Consider the following 24,636-nt stretch of genomic DNA (forward strand, 5'->3'; position numbering starts at 1 on the left):
AGACATCCTCCACACGATCCCACCCACACATACCTACCCCACACAATCCTCCAGACTCATACCATTACCCACTACTCACATTGTACGATGAGCTCCACCACAGCTTCCCTGGGCTTCACATTAAACCCGTTGAACTGGCTGGTCTGGCAGCGGTAGGAGCCGGACATCTCTCTGGACACGTTGACAATCCGCAGCACCCCGTCGTAGCTCTCAGCCTGCAGGCTCCCATCCGGCATGGGCACCTCTTTATCGGCCCGAGACCACAGGATAATGGGCTTGGGCTTCCCTGAAACCAGACACTCGAGCTCCACCGTGTCACCCTCCCGAACCACCAGGGGGCTCTTACCCCGTGGCACTGTCAGGTTGGGGGGAACTAAGAAAGAGAAAAACAGAGGAGGGACTGATATGGGGCTCTAGAAAGTCGGTTGGCGGGGTAAGGGGGAATGGTCGACGGGGGGAGAGGGGGAGGGATGGGAAAGCGAATGAGCATCCATGTTGCAATGGATTTGATGGAGTTTGAGTTGAGTGCTCGGCCACATACACACATTGCTAGTATGACTTGAGTTGAGTCTCGGCCACAAACACTGCTATTATGGAGATCCATGCCACGGAGAGAGTTGGAGTGATGGCTGTTAGCTTGGATTAAAGTAGGTAGGGAACAGTATGAACATTCACCAAACATGGTGATCAGCAGAGAAAGGGTTAAATGTAAGTAAGCAATGGTAAAACAATGGACAATGCAATGAAGAGCTGACGCACAAACAGACGTCATGAACGAAGGTCAAAGAGGGGAATCAATAACTAAAATGCATCAGAAATCTGATAGATTTGCTTCCAATAAGATCAGACTTAAGGAGTCAGGTCTTGTCCTCTCTAAACATGAGGCAAAAGAGGGGAACTTCAACCACAAATCTATACCAATGAGACCTTCTCTGTCATTATCACCACCATGACCATCACCATGACTATCATCATCATCATAAATCATTCAGTTTAGTTTTCCTGGTAAGCCAGGTGAGCACAACTTCTCGTGATAGGTCAGTACTTATCTCTAAAGGTAGACTCAGTGAAATTACATTGTCATGAGCAGCACCGCAGATATACTGTCTGCAAGACGTCGGTCTCAAACAGCCACACACAATCTCTGCGCATGTGCATGGGTTGAAACCAAAATGATTTTCCAATCACTTTGTTCTGAACAGAACCAATGTTTTTTTCATTCCCTTCCACTGTTCCAACCAGAAAAGTTCTGAACCGGTTTGAGCCCCAAAAAAGTACCGGTTTATATTGTTCCTTTCTGTTCCTTTTTAAACTTCTAAAATATATATTTTTTTTTACATTTCACTCAACATTTAATTACTTCATCAATCAATGTGGATAGAGCAGCTTGCTGTGGAGTGGGTAAGCGATATAATCTGTATTAGAACGTTGTTAAGAGCAAGTTGTATTTTGCAGTAACAGCATGTTTAATCGTAATGAAAGACAAACACACACACTGTGCTCACAGTCACAGTGTAGGGTGCGAGGGTGAGGAGAGAGCGAGAGGATGGAGGGAGCTTGCCTTGAAGCGCTGGGCATCTTGTTATAACATGCATTAGGCCCACAGAATTATACCTACGAAGGAGCAGCTTCTATGGAGGAACTTTGAATCTCTTTGAACTTCCAAGTTGGTTTAACGTTGGACCAGAGAAAACATTAGCGAGCTAGCTAGCTAACAGATCAGAACTAAACTCAGAAAAAAAAGAAATGTCCCTTTTTCAGGACCCTGTCTTTCAAAGATAATTCGTAAAAATCCAAATAACTTCACAGATCTTCATTGTAAAGGGTTTAAACACTGATTTCCATGCTTGTTCAGTGAACCATAATCAATTAATGAACATGCACCTGTGGAACGGTCGTTAAGACACTAAGAGTTTACAGACGGTAGGCAACTAAGGTGACAGTTATGAAAACTTAGGACACTAAAGAGGCCTTTCTACTGACTCTGAAAAACACCAAAAGAAAGATGCCCAGGGTCCCTGCTCATCTGCGTGATCGTGCCTTAGGCATGCTGCAAGGAGGCATGAGGACTGCAGATGTGGCCAGGGCAATAAATTGCAATGTCCGTACTGTGAGACACCTAAGACAGTGCTACAGGGAGACAGGACAGACAGCTGATCGTCCTCGTAGTAGCAGACCACGTGTAACAACACCTGCACAGGATCGGTACATCCGAACATCACACCTGCGGGACAGGTACAGGATGGCAACAACAACTGCCCCGAGTTACACCAGGAATGCACAATCCCTCCATCAGTGGTCAGACTGTCCGCAATAGGCTGAGAGATGCTGGACTGAGGGCTTTTAGGCCTGTTGTAAGGCAGGTTCTCACCAGACATCACCGGCAACAACATCGGTTATGGGCACAAACCCATCGTCGCTGGACCAGACAGGACTGGAAAAAAGTGCTCTTCACCGATGAGTCGCGGTATTTTCTCACCAGGTGTGATAGACAGATTCCCATTTATTGTCGAAGGAATGAGCGTTACACCGAAGCCTGTACTCTGGAGCGGGTTCAGTTTGGAGGTGGAGGGTCCGTCAGGGTCTGGGGCGGTGTGCCACAGCATCATCGGACTGAGTTTGTTGTCATTGCAGGCAATCTCAATACTGTGCGTTACAGGGAAGACATCGTCCTCCCTCATGTGGCTCATCCTGACATGACCCTCCAGCATGACAATGCCACCAGCCATACTGCTCGTTCTGTGAGTGATTTCCTGCAAGACAGGAATGTCAGTGTTCTGCCATGGCCAGCGAAGAGCCCAGATCTCAATGTCATTGAGCATGTCTGGGACCTGTTGGATTGGAGGGTGAGGGCTAGGGCCATTCCCCCCAGAAATGTCCGGGAATTTGCAGGTGCCCTGGTGGAAGAGTGGGGTAACATCTCACAGCAAGAACTGACAAATCTGGTGCAGTCCATGAGGAGGAGATGCACTGCAGTACTTAATGCAGCTGGTGGCCACACCAGATACTGACTGTTACTTTTGATTTTGATCCCCCTTTGTTCAGGGACACATTATTCCCTTTCTGTTAGTCAAATGTCTGTGGAACTTGTTCAGTTTATGACTCAGTTGTAGAATCTTGTTATGTTCATACAATTACTTACACATGTTAAGTTTGAAAATAAACGCAGTTGACATTGAGAGGGCGTTTCTTTTTTTGCTGAGTTTAGAATTAAAAACCTATCTTACCTTTTTGCAGTTAATAAATTCAATGTGAAACGTGGTAGCTATAGTAAGGAATTAAAAAGTACATTCATTCTTCTCTAATAAACATCTCACCTTAATTTATGAATTACACTTGTAGTGTCGTCAGTAGGCTACCATAACCCATGCTTCAGATGGGAAGGGCAGGTAGCCTCCACACACACACACGCACACCCAGTGTCAAAGATTCCCAGCTGGCAAGCAGATGCTGGAATACGTTTCTGAGTGACAGAGTGAGGGCTTTGCATAGGCGCTTTGTTGCAATTTTTGCAGAATGTAAAAGAATGTTAATAACCAGTTCCTATGCTTTTGAAATAACAGTTCTGTTCTGGAACAGTATAGATCACTTTTGTTTTCGGCTCGGGTTCTGTTCCTCAAATTATTTTGTTATTTATTTTCAGTTCTTTTCCCTTAACCGGTTTCAACCCTTGACGATAACAGCAGAGAAGTTGAACCTCGTGCGTCAAGTTGTTGGCCCGGAAATTGACCCATTATGCTGTTTACTTTCTGCATCTATGTCATATCGCTGAGTCTACCTTTAAGCACAACAACAACAAATCTAGATCAAACAAGACCCAGAAAATCAGATCCCACACACAGTTAAGGCTTCTCCTAAACTCTGAGGATACAAACCATTCAACAAAAAGTTATTCCTGAACTCTCTACATCCGGTGATGGATGCAGAACCATTAGTAGGGTCAAACAACAAAGTTTGTCCCTATAAATATGTAGTTAGAGGGGAAGTTGAAGGGCCAGTAGTGAGTGGACAATGAAGAAACAGGGGCAATGTTCAGAGTAAAAGGATACATTCCTACCGAGAGGTCTCCATTGATTCCCCTGTGTGTATGTGTGTTTGTGTGTTTGTGTGTATGTGTTGTGTGTACGTACTGTCCATGCACGCGTGCAATTGTGTCCTGGGGCTGAGGATAAAATACATTGGCTCTGGCAGGTTGGATCAACGGGGTAATCTAGTGGGCTGGACACAGTAAAGTTGTTATATTAGAAAACCTGCCTATAAAACACAGCCTCTTTGTGTGTGTGTGTGTGTGTGTGTGTGTGTGTGTGTGTGTGTGTGTGTGTGTGTGTGTGTGTGTGTGTGTGTGTGTGTGTGTGTGTGTGTGTGTGTGTGTGTGTGTGTGTGTGTGTGTGTGTGTGTGTGTGTGTGTGTCTAAACTCAGAGACAGATTTGCAGCTCTGATCCAAATAAACATTGCAATAAACACCAACCAGTCATGAAATCATACCCAACAAACCTCAGACATTACACCAAAGCTCCAGCTCCTGACTTCAACACAACCCTCAATGGACTCAAATGATGTTGAAATTCCACCCAATCATTTGAAGCAATATTGAAACTCCACTTCCAATAAATCTGTATGATGATGATAGTGATGAAATAACAGTCAATCTGACCCAGAAAGAATGAAATCACTTTTTTTCTGACCCCGGTTACGTGATCTACGTGATGTTCGGTCTGAACCTAAAGACTAGCAAATAAAACACCTGTTTCACCATGTCTTCTTAAATGGGAAGACAAACGGGTACAATGAACACGGTACGTAACTAGTAAATGTCTATTAAACCACAACACATACATCAGTCGCTGATGAAGAATTTATCCAACATTTAACTACATCCATTACTTGTTTTCACTAGGGACATTACTGCAACAATGGGTAGTAAAAAAAAAAGAGTAACCACTATCAATGGTCAAGTACTAGCAAAGTACATAACAAGATGGACTAGAGTCATTTTCTCACTATCTCTAGTGATCACATAACACCAATCCATGACACACTTTCATAGCATATTATCCCCTTTTGCTAATTTTACCCAGTTCTGAATATACAGTGTGGCAATGCAGCCACATGTTTGGACAACAGGCCATTAGAGTTTCGACATGAGGCATATTCTCTGAGTTTCCATACCAACATGAAGGCCGTCTTTCCACGTCTCTCTAGCCCAGTGGGCAGTTACAGCTGCTGGATTGTGCTCTTGGCTGGAGAATGCCATCGTAATGTAACCGTGTGGAGCTGTTGCTGCTGCTGCCATCATCCTCGTGTGGCAGTTAAAGAAGCACACGCATCTTGAACTGTGTGTGCCTGCTGAGGTGTGTGTGCTCGCATGCATGTGCAAGGTGTGTTTGAGTGAAAGGGTTGATTTCCCCACAGACCCTCAGTGCCAGGCAGGGGCCGGACCCTCTGTTTGTACCGCAGCCAGGCTGTGCCTTCCAGGGATCTGCCACTACCACCACAACAGACACCTGGCTATGTGAGCTGACTGCCAATATGGAATGTTTGTTGCTTGTTATTTTTATACAGCTCAGGCATATGTGTGGGGTCAAAAGGACTGCACGCATGACACAAAAAATAAACAAACAACAACTCAACTGGCCTCTTTGGGTGAGTGCTGTGACATCACTTCCCATTGCTATGGTAACGCTGCACTCTGCTCAAGTGAGTGTGTTTTAGAGAAAGACAGAGAGAGAGAGAGAGAAAGAGACAGAGAGACTGTGTGTGATGGCTCTAAGCCAGTCACTCGACTGCTCTGTGACAGCGCTCTCTGTGGAGCCACTCCTCTGAGCTTCACCCCTGTGGGGACAGTGTGTGTGTGTTTTTGTGTGTTTGTTGGCCTTCAGGAATATACTGTGTCTGTCCTGCGGGGGCTCAAAAGGGCTTAGCAGGCTGACAGACCACGAGGCCACAGGGGAGAAACTAACACCACTGACAGGCACTGAGGCTCCACACACAGGGGCATTCCTCCAGGCCTAGATTGTGTGTGTGTGTGTGTGTGTGTGTGTGTGTGTGTGTGTGTGTGTGTGTGTGTGTGTGTGTGTGTGTGTGTGTGTGTGTGTGTGTGTGTGTGTGTGTGTGTGTGTGTGTGTGTGTGTGTGCGCTTGGGTGAGTAAGTGCGAGCGTGCGTTCATGTTTGTATGTGTGTGAGCCCTGATGCCTATCGCGGTGCTTTCTTCTCCCAAGAAACTCCACACTGAACATCACTGAAAGGTTTGTGGTCTGGCCATATGAGTGTCACCACGGCAAATGAGATTCTCCACAGGCATGATGATTGTCATTTCACAAACAGGGGCTCACAGCAGCCTCCTCCATCATCGAAAGAGGTTTTATTGTCATGGTTAGACTTACAGACTATTTTACAACAATAAAATATGATCTTTTAGAAGAGGATTTCATTAAGCTGACGTACAATATGCAGTTCATTAGGTACAAGTCAACCGCAATAGAGTGGGTACAGTTGGTTGAATCGACAGATAAAATAGAAACTAAATACAGTGACTCACTCAGCCCTACATTCAGTGAGTCAGTGTGGAAAACCAATCCCACAGCTACCAACTGACCCACGGCAACCACAACACAAACAGGTACAGGGCTGGCCCGCTCATTAGGCAGGATTAGGCGGAGCCCTCGCCAATCTGCGGACGCCTAATCCTGCCTAATGAGCGGGCCAGCCCTGTACCTGTTTGTGTTGTGGTTGCCGTGGGTTAGTTGGTAGCTGTGGGATTGGTTTTCCACACTGACTCACTGAAGGTAGGGCTGAGTGAGTCACTGTATTTAGATAAACTGAGCAAGACGCATCTGCAACAAGACATAAAACCTAATTAAATTCTGCCCCAAAACAATGACAATTTCTCTCAACCAGTGGCGTATTTGCTTTTTAGGTAGAGCTGATGCTGATCTATGATAAGCAGTGCCCACTTTGCCAAAGGCAGCGACGCAACATATTTACCTTGTCCATTCCCAGCACGCCTCTCGAGGAGGCTGTTGGAGAGACGCCTCGCTGCGGCACTCCACCAACATTCACTATTATTTAAAAAAATCTAACATAAATCATGTATAGTAGCAGATATTTGGAAAGTATTCAGACCCCTTAACGTTTTCCACATGTTGTTACGTTACAACCGTATTCTAAAATTGATTAAATAAATACAAATTATCATCAATCTACACACAATACCCCCAAAGACAAAAACCTGAATACTTATATAAATGTGATATTTCCTTCATTTAAAAAAAAAAACAGTTTTATGTCATTATGGGTTATTATGTGTAGATTGGTGAATAAACAATACAAACATTTCTACATTTTAGAATAAGGCTGTAATGTAACAAAATGTGGAAAAAGTGAAGGGGTCTGAATACTTTCTAAATGCACTGATAGGATATTATAGAAAGAGTATGTGGCCTTTTCTGTAGCCTGGAGACATCAAGCAGGTTTCTCCAATCAAATAGCCTGACGTAAATGGCTTCCAATCAAATAAAAATATGCTGACATGTTAACAAACAACATATCCTAAAAACAGGACAGGTCAAAGTAAAATGAACAACATGGTATGGACAATCAGGCTACTCACAACTAGTGACCAGGAGTTTTATCCCGTGGGCTAAATTGTCATAATCTGTGGTTTCAAGTTTGTATCCTTAAAATGTTTTATGAGCTGATCATAGCGGGGAAAAAAATACTTCTGCATTTCCCGCTGTGTAAACACATTGCAAATAGGCTCAGGATAACTCCTTCTGAGTGGCTGATATTCAGAGCTCAAAAAGCCTAATTTAATCCGGAACCAGGGCTAAAAAAGACAATGCAATGCCTGTTTTACAAAAGGTGGGCCTACCACATGGATGGGCATTCATAAAATTATTTTGCAGGCCGACATGGTAGGCTACACCCAGTAAGCACAGACCAACACCTACCACATAGATGGGCATTCCTAAAATGTCATTTCAGACGACACTGTAGTAGGCCAGGGATCTCCAGTCCTCTGGGGCCTGATTGGTGTCACACTTTTTTCCCCAATACATCTGACACCAATAATCAACTAATCATGATCTTCAGTTTAGAATGCAATTCGTTTCATCAGCTGTGTTGACTAGGGATGGGGAATAAGTGTGACACCACTCCGGCCTGAGGACTGGAGTTTCCCTGCTGTAGGCTGTACCTGAGTAAGCACTGACTGAAGCTGATACCTTTTGGACATATTTTTTTGGTGCAGTCTGGACCGGCATGATTTCCACGTCCATTGAGAAAATAATTGGTCCACTCCGGACCAAATCTGAACCAGACATATACGTCTATGTTCGGTTGGACCAGCCTTGATTTGGCCCAAATATAGACTACTATAAATTACATATTTTCAGCTTTCATTCAGAACCGAAAATGAGGCTGATTTCAACATCCAGAAAATGTGTATTTTCAATACACGGAAAATACACATTTTCAACGTTCGGGAAAATACCTACTTTCAACTTTCATTCAGAACTGAAAGTGAATCTGATTTCCATGTCTGGAAATACATCTTTACACCTTTCATTCAGAACCTAAATTGAACCTAATTTCAACGTCTGGAAAAATACATATTTTAGAAGTCTTTTCAACGACATTTGGTTACTAGGAATATTCTTGTAGGGGTGGCAATTCTTTGTCTCCCCTAGGGCGGCAGAATGGCCAGGACTGGCCCTGAACAGGTAACTGAAGGTATCATGAGTCAACGTGAATATGCCATCCAGGATTCCTTTATCAGGCTCAGTGAGCCGGACTGAAGGCCTAGAGCAGATCAACAAACAGTTCACATCACATCAGCAACGTCTGCAGTGGCAGCCATGACAGTTCACTACAGTCACCAGATAACATGGTCACTGGGATGATCAGAACCTCTCACTTCCTGTTAGTCCTGACGAGAGAGGGATGGACGGTTGAACTAAGGACGATGTGGCGTCGATGAGTCAAACATTTATTCTAGTGTCAAAATTGACTAAAAGTGTAAATAGGATAATTCTGGTCATGATGTCAGTCCCGTCTAAAATGGAGTTTGGAACCTAAGTGCGTTACAACGAGTAAATTAAGGTTGTGTTTGGATGTCAACAAATCATGTCCCCTTTTGCCAAGCTCAACGTGCAAATCGCCCTTCCGCCCAGTTCGCTTCCCTTCATTGAATGGGGCTCCGTTGATTCATCGCCCCCCCAACCAACTTGTTCAAAGGATCAGAGACCTTTTAAACTGAAAATTCCTTTACGAATTGACATAAAACGCATGCATCCAGCAGGATGCTCAGCCAACAACTATGGTTTGCATGCCATGCTGAAGGACCCCATCAAGCAGGAATAGGTGGTTGTAGTTCGTTGGTCCCCAGTGGTGGTGAGTATACCGGGTAGCTAGACCACAGACTGTTGGTTATGTATCTGGTTATGTGTATTTTGATAATCTTTATCACTATCATCGCTAACATAGCTGATGTTAGATAGCTAGCTACCATCTAGCTACTAGCTGGCTAACGTTAGCCTACCTCAATACAACTCGGATTTGGCTTAGAAACACAGTAACTTTTGAAAAGGAGGTTAATAATTAGTAGGAAATCCTTTTATCATGTTTGTGAAGACACCAGGTTGACTTTAGATGCAGTATAACCAAAAATGTTTTTAAACTAACCCAAGATAGACCAGAGCCTGTCATTTCCAATGGGAACAAATTAATCATATTGGGCAGAAAAAGCAATGAGGTGGGCAGAGCCAATAACGAGCTAGTGAGATCCTATTGGCGCGTTCTAGCATTTATTAGCATATTTACGTTAGGGAACGTGTGCAACAACTCAATTCGCCCTTGCACTACTTCTAAACAGTGCATTATTTTGAAACTTTGTGTAAAGTGTAAAGTCTAAAACGCAGTCCACTCTGTTTGTTAAAAGAGTCTAGTTTTGGAAACAGAAAACTGTACGGAGATCAAATGCTTCATCAATGAGAAAATATGCAGAATGTCGGCCAAAATCCATATTGCTCCATCTTCTTCCACTGGGATTCCTCTCATCACCATATTTGGTAGTGAGTGGAAACACCAACTGGATGCTTCACATTTACACATCCAGTGAAATATCTGCCTCATTGTTCTATCTGTGGTATAACTTTAGCAAGCTAACTAAGATTGAGGGGACCACCGTATTTTATCTGGCTAACATTAGGATTGCTGGTTATTTTTGACAAACTTTGCTAGTAACAGTAATGGCAACATTGACATCTCTCTACTCATTATATGGCAAAGTTGTTTCCTATGAATTATTTACATTTTAGCAGACGCTCTTATTCAGAGCGACTTACAGAAGTGAGTGCATATACTTTTATACTGGTTCCCCCCGTGGGAATCAAACCCACAACACTGGCGTTGCCAGTGCCATACTCTACCAACTGAGTTTACATGGGACTGTTTGCCTATTTTAGCAATGTCATCATATTTCCATGCCACTCTAAGTTAGAGTAATTAGACAAAACAGTCACGAGCCGCCGAGGTGAAAACCATGTCTAGGGCACAAATAAATATTGGATGCAGCTATGGTGGTAATAGCTAACTCACGCCTGACTATAACAGTGTACTAACTAGCAGCCCCAAACTCAAGCCAACCCAGGGCCATAGCGAAACACGGCACAGTTTGTTGCATAGTGTAACGGTTTCACCGGCCTGAATCGAATCCAATCTGTGGCCAGTCAGTCTACATCTGTAAAGCATAGAATTAGCTTCCAAACGAGCTAGAATCAGCTTCCAAATGATTTATTGAGCCATGTTTATAATTAAGGGATGATGGCAATCGTTGGTCATGTTTTTCTGTTAGACAAAGTGCACAGTTGGGTGCCAGACTGATCCCCTGGTCATTAACGGATACCGTGACCTACCAGAAGGAGCAAAGGTGGGTATCAAACATGTCCAGCAATGTGATTGCAATGGTTTAGCGACATCCCAAAATAATTTCATGCACTGTTCACTTGCTATTTTCACAGCTTGTCAGGCAAGACCTCTGAGTAAAAATGTGTCATGCGACACAAGTACCCTTGTGACACCTCCTCCGTTGTTGCCAGTCTCCCTGGACTCCTATGAAACAAAATGCCATTGACCACTTGGCTGTGTATTATATCACCCTGTCACAGTCCCTCCCAGTCAAAACTACATCATAAGATTACCTGCTGTAGTTGTTCGAGAGATGTCCAGGTTGCAGCTGAACATGCAGCATAAAGTTGACCAGCAAAGTGGCTCTCATCAGCATCATGCAGACATACCCTCACTGTGAACATTCCTATAAATGGAACATGGAGCATGTTGGCAAGTATCCGGCCAGCAACCTTCACCTGTCAGCGGCAGCTTTCACAGGCTCATAATTTGTACCAATTGAGAAGGTAACCCACTTCCTTACTTTAATACATTTGATAACCCAATTGTGAAACACAATTTATATGTAAACTGACATTTCCTAATTTCCACTTTTTAGATGCATACTGAATCATTTCCGGGGCGTAATATAACCTGGTTGTCACGTTCCTGACCTGTTTTCCTTTGTCATGTATTTGTTTTAGTTGGTCAGGGCGTGAGTTGGGTGGGTTGGTCTAGGTTTGATTTTCTATGTTGGGATTTTGTGTTCGGCCTGGTATGATTCTCAATCAGAGACAGCTGTCAATCGTTGTCCCTGATTGAGAATCATACTAAGGCAACCAGGGTTTCACTTGTGTTTTGTGGGTGTTTGTTCCTGTGTCAGTGTTTGGGCCACACAGGACTGTTTCGGGTTAGTCACGTTTGTTGGTTTTTGTATTTTGTAGTGTTTGTTGTTTTTCCATTAAATAATGAATACTTACCAATCCGCATCTTGGTCCGATCCATGCTCCTCCTCGTCTGAGGAGGAGAACGACTACGACAGCCGTTACAGAAACACCCACCAAAACAGGACCAAGCGGAGTGGAGAAGGAAGGCAAGAACAACAGCAATGGGGAGAAGAGGAATGGACTTGGAAGGAAATCCTAGACGGGAAAGGACCCTGGGCAGAGCCAGAGGAGTGTCGCCGCCCCAAAGCGGAGCTGGAGGCAGCGAAAGCGGAGAGGAGGTTTTATGAGGCGAAAGCAAGGCAGAGCGGCTGGAAGCCCGAGAGGCTCACCCAAAAATTTCTTGGGGGGGGGGCTAAAGGGGAGTGTGGCGAAGCCGGGTTGGATACCCGAGCCAACTCCCTGGGCTTACCGTGGAGTGAGAGGGCGTCGTACTGGTCAGACACCGTGTTATGCGGTGGAGCGCACGGTGTCCCCAGTACGCGTGCTTAGCCCAGTGCGGGCTATTCCACCTTGCCGCACTGGGAGGGCTAGGTTTGGCATCGAGCCGGGTGCCATGAAGCCGGCCCAACATATCTGGCCTCCAGTACGTCTCCTCGGGCCGGCGTACATGGCACCAGCCTTACAGGTGGTGTCCCCGGTTCGCCTGCATAGCCCAGTGCGGGCTATTCCACCTCGCCGCACTGGCAGGGCTACGGGGACCATTCAACCTGGTAGGGTTGGGGAGGCTCGGTGCTCAAGAGCGCGTGTCCTCCTTCACGGTCCGGTATATCCGGCGCCACCTTCCCACCCCAGCCCAGTACCATCAGTGCCAACACCACGCACCAGGCTTCCAGTGCGTTTCCAGAGCCCTGTTCCTCCTCCACGCACTCTCCCTGTGGTGCGTGTCTCCAGCCCAGTGCCTCCAGTTCCGGCACCACGCACCAGGCCTACTGTGCGCCTCAGCAGGTCAGAGTCGGCCGTCTGCCCAACGCCGCCTGCGCTGCTTGCCTGCTCAGCGCTGCCTGAACTCTCTGCCTGCCCAGCGTGGTCTGAACTGTCTGCCTTCCCAGCGCTGCCCGTCTGTCCCGAGCCGTCAGAGCTGCCCGTCTGTTCAGAACTGCCCGTCTGTCCCGGGCTGTCAGAGCTGCCCGTTTGTCCCGAGCCGTCAGCCAGCCAGGACCAGCCAGAGCCGTCCAGCCAGGACCAGCCAGAGCCGTCCAGCCAGGACCTGCCAGAGCCGTCCAGCCAGGACCTGCCAGAGCCGTCCAGCCAGGACCAGCCAGAGCCGTCCAGCCAGGACCAGCCAGAGCCGTCCAGCCAGGACCAGCCAGAGCCGTCCAGCCAGGACCAGCCAGAGCCGTCCAGCCAGGACCAGCCAGAGCCGTCCAGCCAGGACCAGCCAGAGCCGTCCAGCCAGGATCCGCCAGAGCCAGCCAGCCAGGATCCGCCAGAGCCAGCCAGCCAGGATCCGCCAGAGCCAGCCAGCCAGGATCCGCCAGAGCCAGCCAGCCAGGATCCGCCAGAGCCAGCCAGCCAGGATCCGCCAGAGCCAGCCAGTCCGGAGCTGCCGTCCCTCAGCCCGGAGCTGTCGTCCCTCAGCCCGGAGCTGCCGTCCCTCAGCCCGGAGCTACCCCTCAGTCAGGTGCTACCCCTCAGTCAGGTGCTACCCCTCAGTCAGGTGCTACCCCTCAGTCAGGTGCTACCCCTCAGTCAGGTGCTACCCCTCAGTCTGTTACTGCCCTTTGGAATAGTGGGATTGACATGGAGGGTGAATATTGGGAGGAGGCCACGGAAGCGGGGGTTGACTATGGTGGGGTGGGGACCACGACCAGCGCCAGAGCCGCCACCGTGGACAGACACCCACCCAGACCCTCCCCTAGACTTTGTGCTGGTGCGCCCGGAGTTCGCACCTTAAGGGGGGGGTTCTGTCACGTTCCTGACCTGTTTTCCTTTGTCATGTATTTGTTTTAGTTGGTCAGGGCGTGAGTTGGGTGGGTTGGTCTAGGTTTGATTTTCTATGTTGGGATTTTGTGTTCGGCCTGGAATGATTCTCAATCAGAGACAGCTGTCAATCGTTGTCCCTGATTGAGAATCATACTAAGGCAACCAGGGTTTCACGTGTGTTTGGTGGGTGTTTGTTCCTGTGTCAGTGTTTGGGCCACACAGGACTGTTTCGGGTTAGTCACGTTTGTTGGTTTTTGTATTTTGTAGTGTTTGTTGTTTTTCCATTAAATAATGAATACTTACCAATCCGCATCTTGGTCCGATCCATGCTCCTCCTCGTCTGAGGAGGAGAACGACTACGACAGCCGTTACACTGGTGCAACCAGACTGATCTCTGTGTTCACCATTCTATTCACATTTTATGGTATCTGAAGTGAAATATAAAGATGAATGCAGCGATCATGTAGGTTCCACCAGGCTAATCATAACCACCATTGATAATGTAATCAGTGCCCTGTGTATGTGTGTGTTTGTGTGACCAGTAACCAGTAACTTTGATAAGGGGCCAGGAGCTGATCTACACTGCTATGATCATCAATGGGGTTCTGGCAAAGACCTCACCTCAAGCCTCACCTCTTGCCTTGCTCAGAATTATAACAGAATTAGGTAGGTTTAGTCTGACCTCTTCAAACTTCAACATAGTACCTGTTTGTGTGTCAGATATGACCTATCTTAAATGACATTGGCAATATAACTATGTGTGTATGTGTTCACAGAAACATGTATGGAGCCAGAACATGGAGACTTGCAAGATGATGTGATGAAGTCCAGACTGACAGAGGGGCTTGGTACTGATGTCTCTGAATGGAGAGAGACCTGGCACTCAGTATAACATTTTTACTAGACACAACTTTTACTTGTATTGTATTTCTTTGATGTTATTGAATTGACTGGTATCAGTCAATATGGGGAGGGAGAAACCCTGTGTATTCTGCACCAGGACCAGGGAACTTCTGTTGTATACTGGACAACACACAGGAAGGTATGATCACTCTGACATGTTTGCCAAGGTAGCCCCATTACCAACATACAAAATGCTGATAGGCACAGTATCCATATCAACTGGGAATAACAATGAAAGATGAAATGTTATATTAGCAGAATACTGCTCCTATGGTATTACATAAAGGGTTGTTGATTCTACATGAACCTGTTACTACATGTGAAAGTTATCAAAACACTTAGTTTAGAATATCTACATAATTCAGCAATTGCATTCTTCTCATATTACTCTGTAGGCTACTGACCTATTCAAAGCTTCCTCTGGCACCTCGCCCTGCCTGTAGTTATTGAACTCAACCTGCAGGAGGTTTGTTTGTTGTGACTGCTGGGGGCAAGGTTCTGACAGATTGATGGGGGTAAGGACACACCCAAGAAAACACCCACATCAAACCAACTTATGTTTGGTTTCTGTCATGGCCGCCAGCATTTCTTGAGCAGCAAGACAAAAAACAAGGCCAAATCAGCAGGTGGAGTTCCCCTTTAAGTGAGTGCACTGGGGCTGAATTAAGTAGAGGAGGGTCACATAGAGTAATGTTACCCGACTCAGATATCTCAAATTAATTAAAACAAATTAGAGGTTGTCTCCAAGTCGAACCATGCTTCTGGAAGGCCAGTGGCTCTCACCAGTGTTTATTATTAATACAGCTTGGTGCCTATTTTGAATCAGCCCTTAATTAATTTTTATTAAGTGCAGTTATTAATTTGGTTGGAGAGCCGCCATGTGCTATTGGGTATCCCAGGTGTGGAACTGGCTGATGATTGAGAAACTGCTTATCAGGAACATATTCATTACTTAAACATGGGAGAGATGGAGGTGATTTTCTATCCCCAAAAGCATACTTGTTAATCAATTACTACATGGCTCAGGCCGAGCAAGGAGCTAGGATGAAAACCAGTGGAGCTTGTAGCTCTCTGGGACTGGGTTGGAGACCACTGGGAGTAAGATGTGGAATTACAAATGTTTGTATCCCATCGCTAACAGGCAAGGTTTTCTATTTCTTGTGTGTGCAACCACAGGTGTAATGCTGCTACAATGTTCTGTTTATGACCAATGTACCACAGGTTTTAATTAGGAGCTCAATGGGATTTAAAGACAAAGTGAAGAAGAATAGGGCTAACTGAAAACAGGTGTGTCTTATTCTCCTACTATTCCAAAAATACTTAACTTGTGCAATCCACTGATAAAGTTCAGCACATACTAGTTTTGATGAGGAATCTGTTTCAGAGTCAAAGTGGAGGAGAGGAATAGGGACAGTCAGGTTTTATGAAAGGCATGCCAAGGACGCCACCATAGGTTAGTCTGAGTGTCTCTGTCTCCTCCTCTACTAAATACACCTTAACCGTCTAATGCAAAGATTACTCTCCCTGTGTTTAGAATAAACGTGTCTCTCTCTCGCACTTTCTCGTTGTCTCTCTCTCTCTCTCTCTCTCCCACTCACTCTCCCTAACGCTCTCACTCTCTCTCTCTCTCTCCCACTCACTCTCCCTAACGCTCTCACTCTCTCTACAGCTTCATTCAAGGTCCAATGCAGCCATTTTCATCTCAATATCAAATTATTTCTGGGAAACAGTTAAAGATGCACTCCAGGATCTTAAGCACAAGAAATTCGTAACATATAGTACGAATTGGATTTGTAACATCAACTTGGATTTGTGACATGCGCCGAATACAACAAGTTACCCGTGAATTCAACAGACCTTACCGTGAAATACTTACTTACAAGCCCTTAACCAACAATGCAGAGTTTTTACTATATTTGCTAAAGTAAAAAAAGAACACAATAAAATAACAATAACGAGGCTATATACTGGGGGTACCGGTAACAAGTCAATGTGCAGGGGTACAGGTTAGTCAAGGTAACATATAACACAAATTGCTAAATGTTTTTAATATAATAATAATTTTAGCACTGCACAATTTGATGACGTGGTACACAAAAAACGGGACCACTTTTGGCTCGTGGACACCACTTTCAAATCTACTGGCTGAAATTACACAAAGTTCCAGAATGCATCTTTAAGTACCTTACTGCAATTGTAATCAATTAAAATGGTAAAAAAGTTTTACAAAATTGCTTCTTAGCAAAGCACTTTTACTTAAGTATGTTTTGAATGAAGTACTGTACTACCTTTTTAAAACCATTCGTTATTCAGTACAATTTTATAGGCTATCCATAATAGTAGATCGTGATGGCACTGATCGTTTGCGGGTGATTGCCCCCCGGGGCCAGAAAAACTGATCATCGCTGTTTAGTCACTGACCAATCAAAACATGTAGCGGTAAGATAGCTAACTAGATATGAATGGTCATCAATTTAGCTATGGATGGCTTTAGCAGCTTGTAGCCTAGTTGTCTAGCATTCTAGCAGGCTAAGTAGCTATACTTGCAACTAAGTTAGCTAGCTAGCTAGCTAGCTACATGACTAAGGACCACCCAATTGTAATAGCCGTTATTGTGGCTAGCACGTCAGTGTCACTATGTGTGGTGGTGGCTAGCTAACTAGCCATGTAAATTATCTGGGCTAGCTTACAACATTACCTAGGCTAACATCAGTAAGTGAACTAGATAGCTAGCTAACGTTAGCTTGCTTGGTCATCACATTTTTAGAGAGACCTAGCTAGGAATTTTAGCTATGTACTTTGTCTAAATTAGGATAACGTTCACCTAAAAGTCAGACTCAGTAAGTCTCAGAATAGGTCCATTTGTATTCTTCTTTTAGCTAACTATATTTAGTTAGATCACTCAGATGATGTATGGAAGCATATAATAACCAAATGTCACAAAATTACATCACATAAAATGTATGTTTGCTGGGTAAAACTACTATAACTGGGGCCTGGGGCTTAACCTTTACATAAGCATTCATAACACCTTTATGAAGCAGTTCATGACATATTAATGAGAGTTTAAGTAGGCCTATCATTCATTAACGTTCATGATTGATGTATTCATTCAACATCAGAGTCTCTCACAAGTATTGTTTGGTCAACACATGATTCTAATTTTATTGTGTGTGTTTGTGACGTGAGGGAGAACAATTGATGGGCTGGTTTTAATTAATTAATTAATCTTGCATATAATTGTGTGAGTCTACACAAAAGGTACAGCTAGACATGGACTCACCACAATACTAGACAACTTTTTAGAGCAGAGAACATTTGACAAACTCACTACAAGCCTCAGTATCTGACAATAACACGTATGGAAAGTTTCTGTTCGGGCTATTGTAATGTCAGTGATATGATGAACTAAGTAGCCACATGAAGGAGAATATGCAGAAATATGACATTTTTCTGATGTTGTGTAATTGCAGGTTGTGTAATTGCCACTATGCAGGTTTGGTCTACCTGAAGCATCATCTTGACACAATGACATAGCACGAGACAGAGCAGTGAATGATGCCCAAAAGGTCACAAGGTACATGGGAGCTGGATGGGTACCTTGCCTGTGTGTCAGACAAGATGGACCTGCTTCATTCCTTTCCATACATAAAGAAGCTGTCTATCAAACTGAACACAGGACTGCCTGCCTCTGCAGCTTGTAAGTGTATTCTTAGCTGTGTTGGACTGCTCTTCACTGCAAAGACTTCATGCGTCCTCTGAAACATGACCTGTCAAACTGCGCTTCTTAATACCCGCTCGTTTATCCCGGAAGCCAGCTGCACCAATGTGTCGGAGGAAACACCGTTCAACTGACGACCGAGGTCAGCATGCAGTCTCCCGGCCCGCCACAAGAGCGCGATGAGCCAAGTAAAGTCCCCCCCGGCCAAACCCTCCCCTAACCCGGATGACGCTCGGCCAATTGTGCGCCGCCCTATGACTCTCGATCACTGCCGGTTGGGATCGAACCCGGGTCTGTAGTGATGCCTCTAACAATGTGATGCAGTGCATTAGATCGCTGTGCCACTCTGGAGGCCTACTTTTACTTTTTAAATGAGCTACTTTTTACTTTTGTTGTTTTTTTACTCTTACACTAAAAGGGCACTATCATAACAATTTTCACGGTATTATTCCAATCTCATAGTGTGAAAATATATACAAAACACAAGAAAATCTGTATTTTGACTGCAGTAGGCCTTTAAAGGGGGACACTAAATTTAAGATTAATTGCATTTTATCCCATAGCATGAAAATGCGCCCTCCTCCGTTCCTCTCTTCCTCTTTTCTTTTCGCCAGTCTTTTAATTCTGTTGGTATTGGATGGGGAAATCTGGGCTCTCGTTTGGATACTGCACATGAATAAACCATTAACTGTGCAATCTCATGGTGCCCAAAAGAAAAAAAAGAGACTTGGATACTTAATGAGTGTGCGATGATTGTAAATATTAGCACTATTTTGTGGGGTGGGGGTGACTAATGAAAGCTGTGGGGATAAAAGTGTAGTTAAAAGTACAGTAGAGTAGGAATATTCTCTGTCTGTGTTGTAGATAATGAGTGTTGGGCTTAGCTGGGGCTGGGGGACTACGACTGCAGTAGGGTAGAAGAGGCTGGGGTGGGCTGGAGGCTGGGCTGGGCTGGGCTGGGCATGGCAGGGGGTGGTTAAGCATGACTACGGCTGGAGCTGGGACAGACTAAGATGTGCTAGTTTAGTTGGACTGGCCTGGGTCCGCACTTGGCTGTGAGAGAGTTTCACAGTGTTCAGGATTGAGATACTTTAGACTTCATCTCTATCCAAACACTTCTAGGGCGTGAGGCCCCATCTCTTTCCAAATACATCAACAGCGTGAGGCCCCATCTTTTTCATAACACTTCCATGGCCAGTAGCCCTGGCAGAGCTGCAGTGTAATCTGCTCTAAATGCTTATATTAAGAGACTGTAATTACCACTAGTCTCTCTCTCCCTTCTGGAGAACATCAGAGACGGCTTAGTTAGCCCAAACAGACCGCCAGCCAGGACCGAGACTAACCACTCAGTGCACAGCCGCACCATTGGCTAATAGGCTAATAAACCGCTGCGTCATTGGCTAACAACAACAGAGCGACAGCCAGGATACAAAACAAGGAGATACAACAATTTCTCTCGACACAGTGATCATACTACTTCAGAACATCTCAATGTAGTCCCCAAAGAAAGCTACGGAAGGGCAATGACGAAGGCAGCACACAGTAGAATTGTATGTTCGTTTTCTCTTCTACCTGTACATGAATCACTATGTCTGCACGCAACTCTTTCATCGTATTCAAACCGCCGCAACTTAAAACAACCTTCACCGTAAAAAACAGACCAAGCACAAAAGGCCCTTTCATATTATATGATAATCATAAAGAGAGGTATGATTACCTCTTCTTCTCTCAAACAGCAGCAGTGATGGTTCACATTAAAGAGTGTGTTTCTGCGTCGGTGAGTCTCGGCCAGGCACACACAAACACGCATGCACGCGCAAACACACACACACACACACACACACACACACACACACACACACACACACACACACACACACACACACACACACACACACTGTTACGTCTCTCGCTGGTAGAATGACCGGACCAAGGTGCAGCGTGGTAGGCGTACATTTTCTTTATTAATGTTCCACCAAAAACAATAAACAATACAACGAACGTATAGCTTCGTAGTGCAAAACATGCAACAAACAAAGACAAGATCCCACAAAACCCAAACGGAAACTAACAACTTCTATCTGATTCCCAATCAGAGACAACGATAGACAGCTGCCTCCGATTGGGAATCAAACACACCAACATAGAAACAGAAAACCTAGAATGCCCACCCTAATCACACCCTGACCTAACCAAATAGAGAAATAAAAAGGCTCTCTAAGGTCAGGGTGTGACACACACACACACACACACACACACACACACACACACACACACACACACACACACACACACACACACACACACACACACACACACACACACACACACAGACACAGACACAGACACAGACACAGACACAGAGACAGAGACAGAGACAGAGACAGAGACAGAGACAGAGACAGAGACAGACACACTCCAAAGGGAAAGGCTGCACTACTTAGAAGATAATGAGGAAACAAACTGGACAAGTACGATTGATCCCACTGTTTTATAGCACGGGGGATTATCAAAGGATTATTTTAGGGTAATTATGCACGAAGGTCGACAACAGGCTTTCATGTTGCTGCAGTGAATGGCAGCAGGGTGTGTTGTCACAGAGTGTGTGTAGTAAAGAGAGTGAGGAGGCTTGCCATAGCTACACACACAGAGGCAAGCATGCACAGGCAGACACACACACACACAAGCGCACACGCACAAACGCGAGCACGCACGCGCACACACACACACTTATCAGGAAGCTGCCATGCCCTGGCGCCTTTCAAACACACCAAATCAGCGGCCAGCAAACTCGGAATGTTTCTTCAGGAACACAACCGGCTCCCTTTGGTAATTCCAATCTCGGAGCGACAACGGTCTAGATGAGAAACTGCATGCCTGTTTGGCAGAGGAATTCCAAGTGGAAATTCCCAATCGGAGCACCTCTCTTCTGAGGCATGTTATCGATCAGGTTCCGTCCATTAGCAAAGGAGATGAGCGATGGGGTAATGGGAGGTGGCACAACACAGCAGGATGGGAGATCATTGATTGACCTCTAAGTGGTAATTACACATGATACCCCCCAACCCCCCTCCCGACCCAGTGTAATCACTTCTCCTTGTTAACCCATAGCCCTCTCCTCCTCCTTAACACCTACCATTCTTTCCCTAACCACTACCAATACAAACTTCTGCCCTTTTCTTTTCCTACTGTATCGATGGTACCCTCCACAAACTCACTGTGTTGGGTATGTGTTGTATATCTTCAGGTTATTCTCTTGTAATGAAGCCACCATTCTAATCACCAGAATATCCTTATTTAAAGTCTCCCAGAGACATGATGCATGTAATGAATGTATGTTATGTTAGTAACACAAATGGTAGTAGCAGCAGCCAATTAGATGAAAGGAATGGATTTAGTTTTGGAGCATGTCTGCATTCCAAATGGTAACATTCCAAATGGCACCCTATTCCCTATTTAGTGCAGTAATTTTGATCAGAGCCCAGGTCAAAAGAGGTACACTATATAGGGATCATGGTGAAATTTGTGGTGAAGCCCATAAATTGAGTTTGGATACCAGGCAACAGGATTGGATGTTTGGTTCGGATTAGTTTGGGGTAGGAAATAGGTCACATTGTGGAAACAATACCACATGCTAATTGATAGGGGCAAATTCAATAGGTTACCATTTTATGTGTTTGTGGGAAATAGAGGAATTATGAAAGTGTATTTCTCCAGAGTGTGTATGTTTCAGCAGAAGAGAACATTTCTATTGCTGTGTGTGTGTGTGTGTGTGTGTGTGTGTGTGTGTGTGTGTGTGTGTGTGTGTGTGTGTGTGTGTGTGTGTGTGTGTGTGTGTGTGTGTGTGTGTGTGTGTGTGTTAGTCTTGATGATGTACTGTATGCATGCATGTGTCTGTGTACATCCCAAATGGCACCCTATTCCCTATATAGTGCACTACTTTTGACCAAGGCCCATACAGCTCTGGTCAAAAGTAGTGCACTATACAGTATAGGCTATAGGATGCAATTTGGGATGCATACACTGTGTAGTCTTACGGAAGTCTCTATCCGCCACAGTGGCGAAATGCTGATGTGTGTGTGTTATTGCTGAGTGTGGAGAAGTGTATAAGTCAATCTCCTGCTCTGACATGGCGGTGTGTGAGACTCACCAGTAGTGGAGGAGATGTTGACGTCTATGCTGATCTCAGGTATGCCCCCTCCCTTCAGCGCAGCCACACAGGTGTAGGTGCCAAAGTCAGTGAACTTCAGGTCAATGATGTCCAGGTTGGTGGTGCCTGGGGAAATGTCAGGGTCCGTCTGGGTGATCACCATTCGCTCAGAGCTACGCATGGCGCGCCCGTTCTTCAGCCAACCAAATGTCAGCTCCTCAGGGGGCGTGGCCTCCACCTGGAAAGAGTGGATAGTTGAGTATGCGTGTGAAAAGGGGATTGTGTGTGTTTGTGTTTGTGTGTGTGTGTGTGTATGTTCTTACCTGGCAGGAGATCTTGACCTCGCGGCCAATTTGGATGTTGTCGTCATTGTGGTAGGGGTCAGGGGTGATCCAGAAACGCCCCTTCTTCAGCGCTGTGGAGAGAACATACAGACAGACACACCAGAAAGTGAGAGAGGTACAATCCATGTGTGTGTTTAAGTGGCAGCCACAGGAGTAATTCCACATTGAACTTTATTTGACACTGTAGACAAAAGATACACTTAAGTGTTTTTCTGCTATTTGTAGAACAATAATGGAGAAAATGGTTTCCCTTTTTTAGAAAGGAAATGTGTATTTTTGCTTTTCCCCGACCTCTTGAGACAACAAACACAACAGTTGAGAGGTTAAAGGCAGCATGGGGTCAGCAACAGTGCAACACATTTTTAGAAGGGTGCAGTAAATTGATTTTGAATTGGGCGTCAAATTGTAAAGTAGCAAACTGCTGGCTGATCAGACTGAAATACTGTATGTTTGTCTGAGATTCACTTTATCCAGTCACAGTCTGTCTGAGATGTGATTCATCCAATCAAACAAGTGTTGCATTCATTGATTGGAGAGGAAGTCATTACACGAACACACACACACACACACACACACACACACACACACACACACACACACACACACACACACACACACACACACACACACACACACACACACACACACACACACACACACACACACACACACACACACACACACACAGAAAGCAGAACATTTGAGAAATATCAATGGAAAGATACTTATGGCTAATCCAGTTTAGCTTTTAAACAGCGTCATCAAATCAGAGCGAAAAGAAAAGCGGGCTGATTTCATTCTAATCTATGTTGCATTGTTTCCCAACTCTGCTGCTGTACAATTCATCTCGTCTGCACACACACACAAAAAAGATGGCGCTACAGAAATCTTTTCATCTAGCAATTCCCTTGAGACATTATCATATTCAGTTTGGCGAAAAAGAAAAATGAATACAAAACCTGCATGTCAGATTTAAACACAGGAAATTGAATGTGCAAAACATTGCGATGCTAGAGCCGAGCAGAGGGAAGAAGGGGGGTGGGGGGGGGCACAGAGGGAAAGAGAGTGACACAAGCCTGCACACTAAGAAACCAGACTCAAACCAGACTCAAACCAATGTCAGCAGGTGGGTGAAAGACTGAAGACTGTTCCTGACACGTCTCAACAAATGTTGGTACTTGATTTTTTATTAGGATCCCCATTAGCTGTTGCAAAAACAGCAGCTACTGTTCCTGGGGTCCACACAAAACATGAAACATGAGCTAATACAGAACACTAACAGACAAGAACAGCTCAAGGACAGAACTACATCAATTTACAAAAGGCCCACATAGCCTACATATCATTACATACACACATATCAATACATACACACAAACTATCCAGGTCAAATAGAGGAGAGGTGTTGTGCCGTGAGGTGTTGCTTTATCAGTTTTTTGAAACCAGGTTTTCTGTTCATTAAATGAGATGGGAGATCCATGCAATAATGGTTCTATATAATACTGTATGCTTTCTTGAATTTGCTTTCTTGAACTGTGAAAATACCCCTGGTGGCATGTCTGGTGTGGTAAGTGTGTGTGTGTCAGAGCTGTGTGTATGTTGACTATGCAAAGAATTTGGAATTGTAATGTTTCTTACAAAAAGACGAAGTGATGCAGTCAGTCTCTCCTCAACTCTCAGCCAAGAGACACTGGCATGCAGTATTTACATTAGCCCTCTGAATACAATGAAGTGCAACACATGCCGCTCTGTTCTGGGTCAG

General features: G+C 45.0%; 1 protein-coding gene across 1 annotated transcript in view; it reads right to left on the reverse strand.

Moving 5' to 3' along the window:
• LOC120023938 (MAM domain-containing glycosylphosphatidylinositol anchor protein 2-like) overlaps window positions 1-24,636 on the reverse strand; it is a 207,350-nt gene that overhangs the window by 97,738 nt on the left and 84,976 nt on the right. The window contains exons 7-9 of the mRNA XM_038968041.1: window positions 22,854-22,945; window positions 22,531-22,768; window positions 80-373 (exon numbers count right to left, since the gene is read on the reverse strand). Of these exons, the coding sequence (XP_038823969.1) occupies window positions 80-373; window positions 22,531-22,768; window positions 22,854-22,945 (624 nt within the window). The remainder of the gene's footprint in view (window positions 1-79; window positions 374-22,530; window positions 22,769-22,853; window positions 22,946-24,636) is intronic.

Source organism: Salvelinus namaycush, chromosome 29 (assembly GCF_016432855.1).
Source record: "Salvelinus namaycush isolate Seneca chromosome 29, SaNama_1.0, whole genome shotgun sequence".
Lineage (NCBI taxonomy): Eukaryota > Metazoa > Chordata > Actinopteri > Salmoniformes > Salmonidae > Salvelinus > Salvelinus namaycush.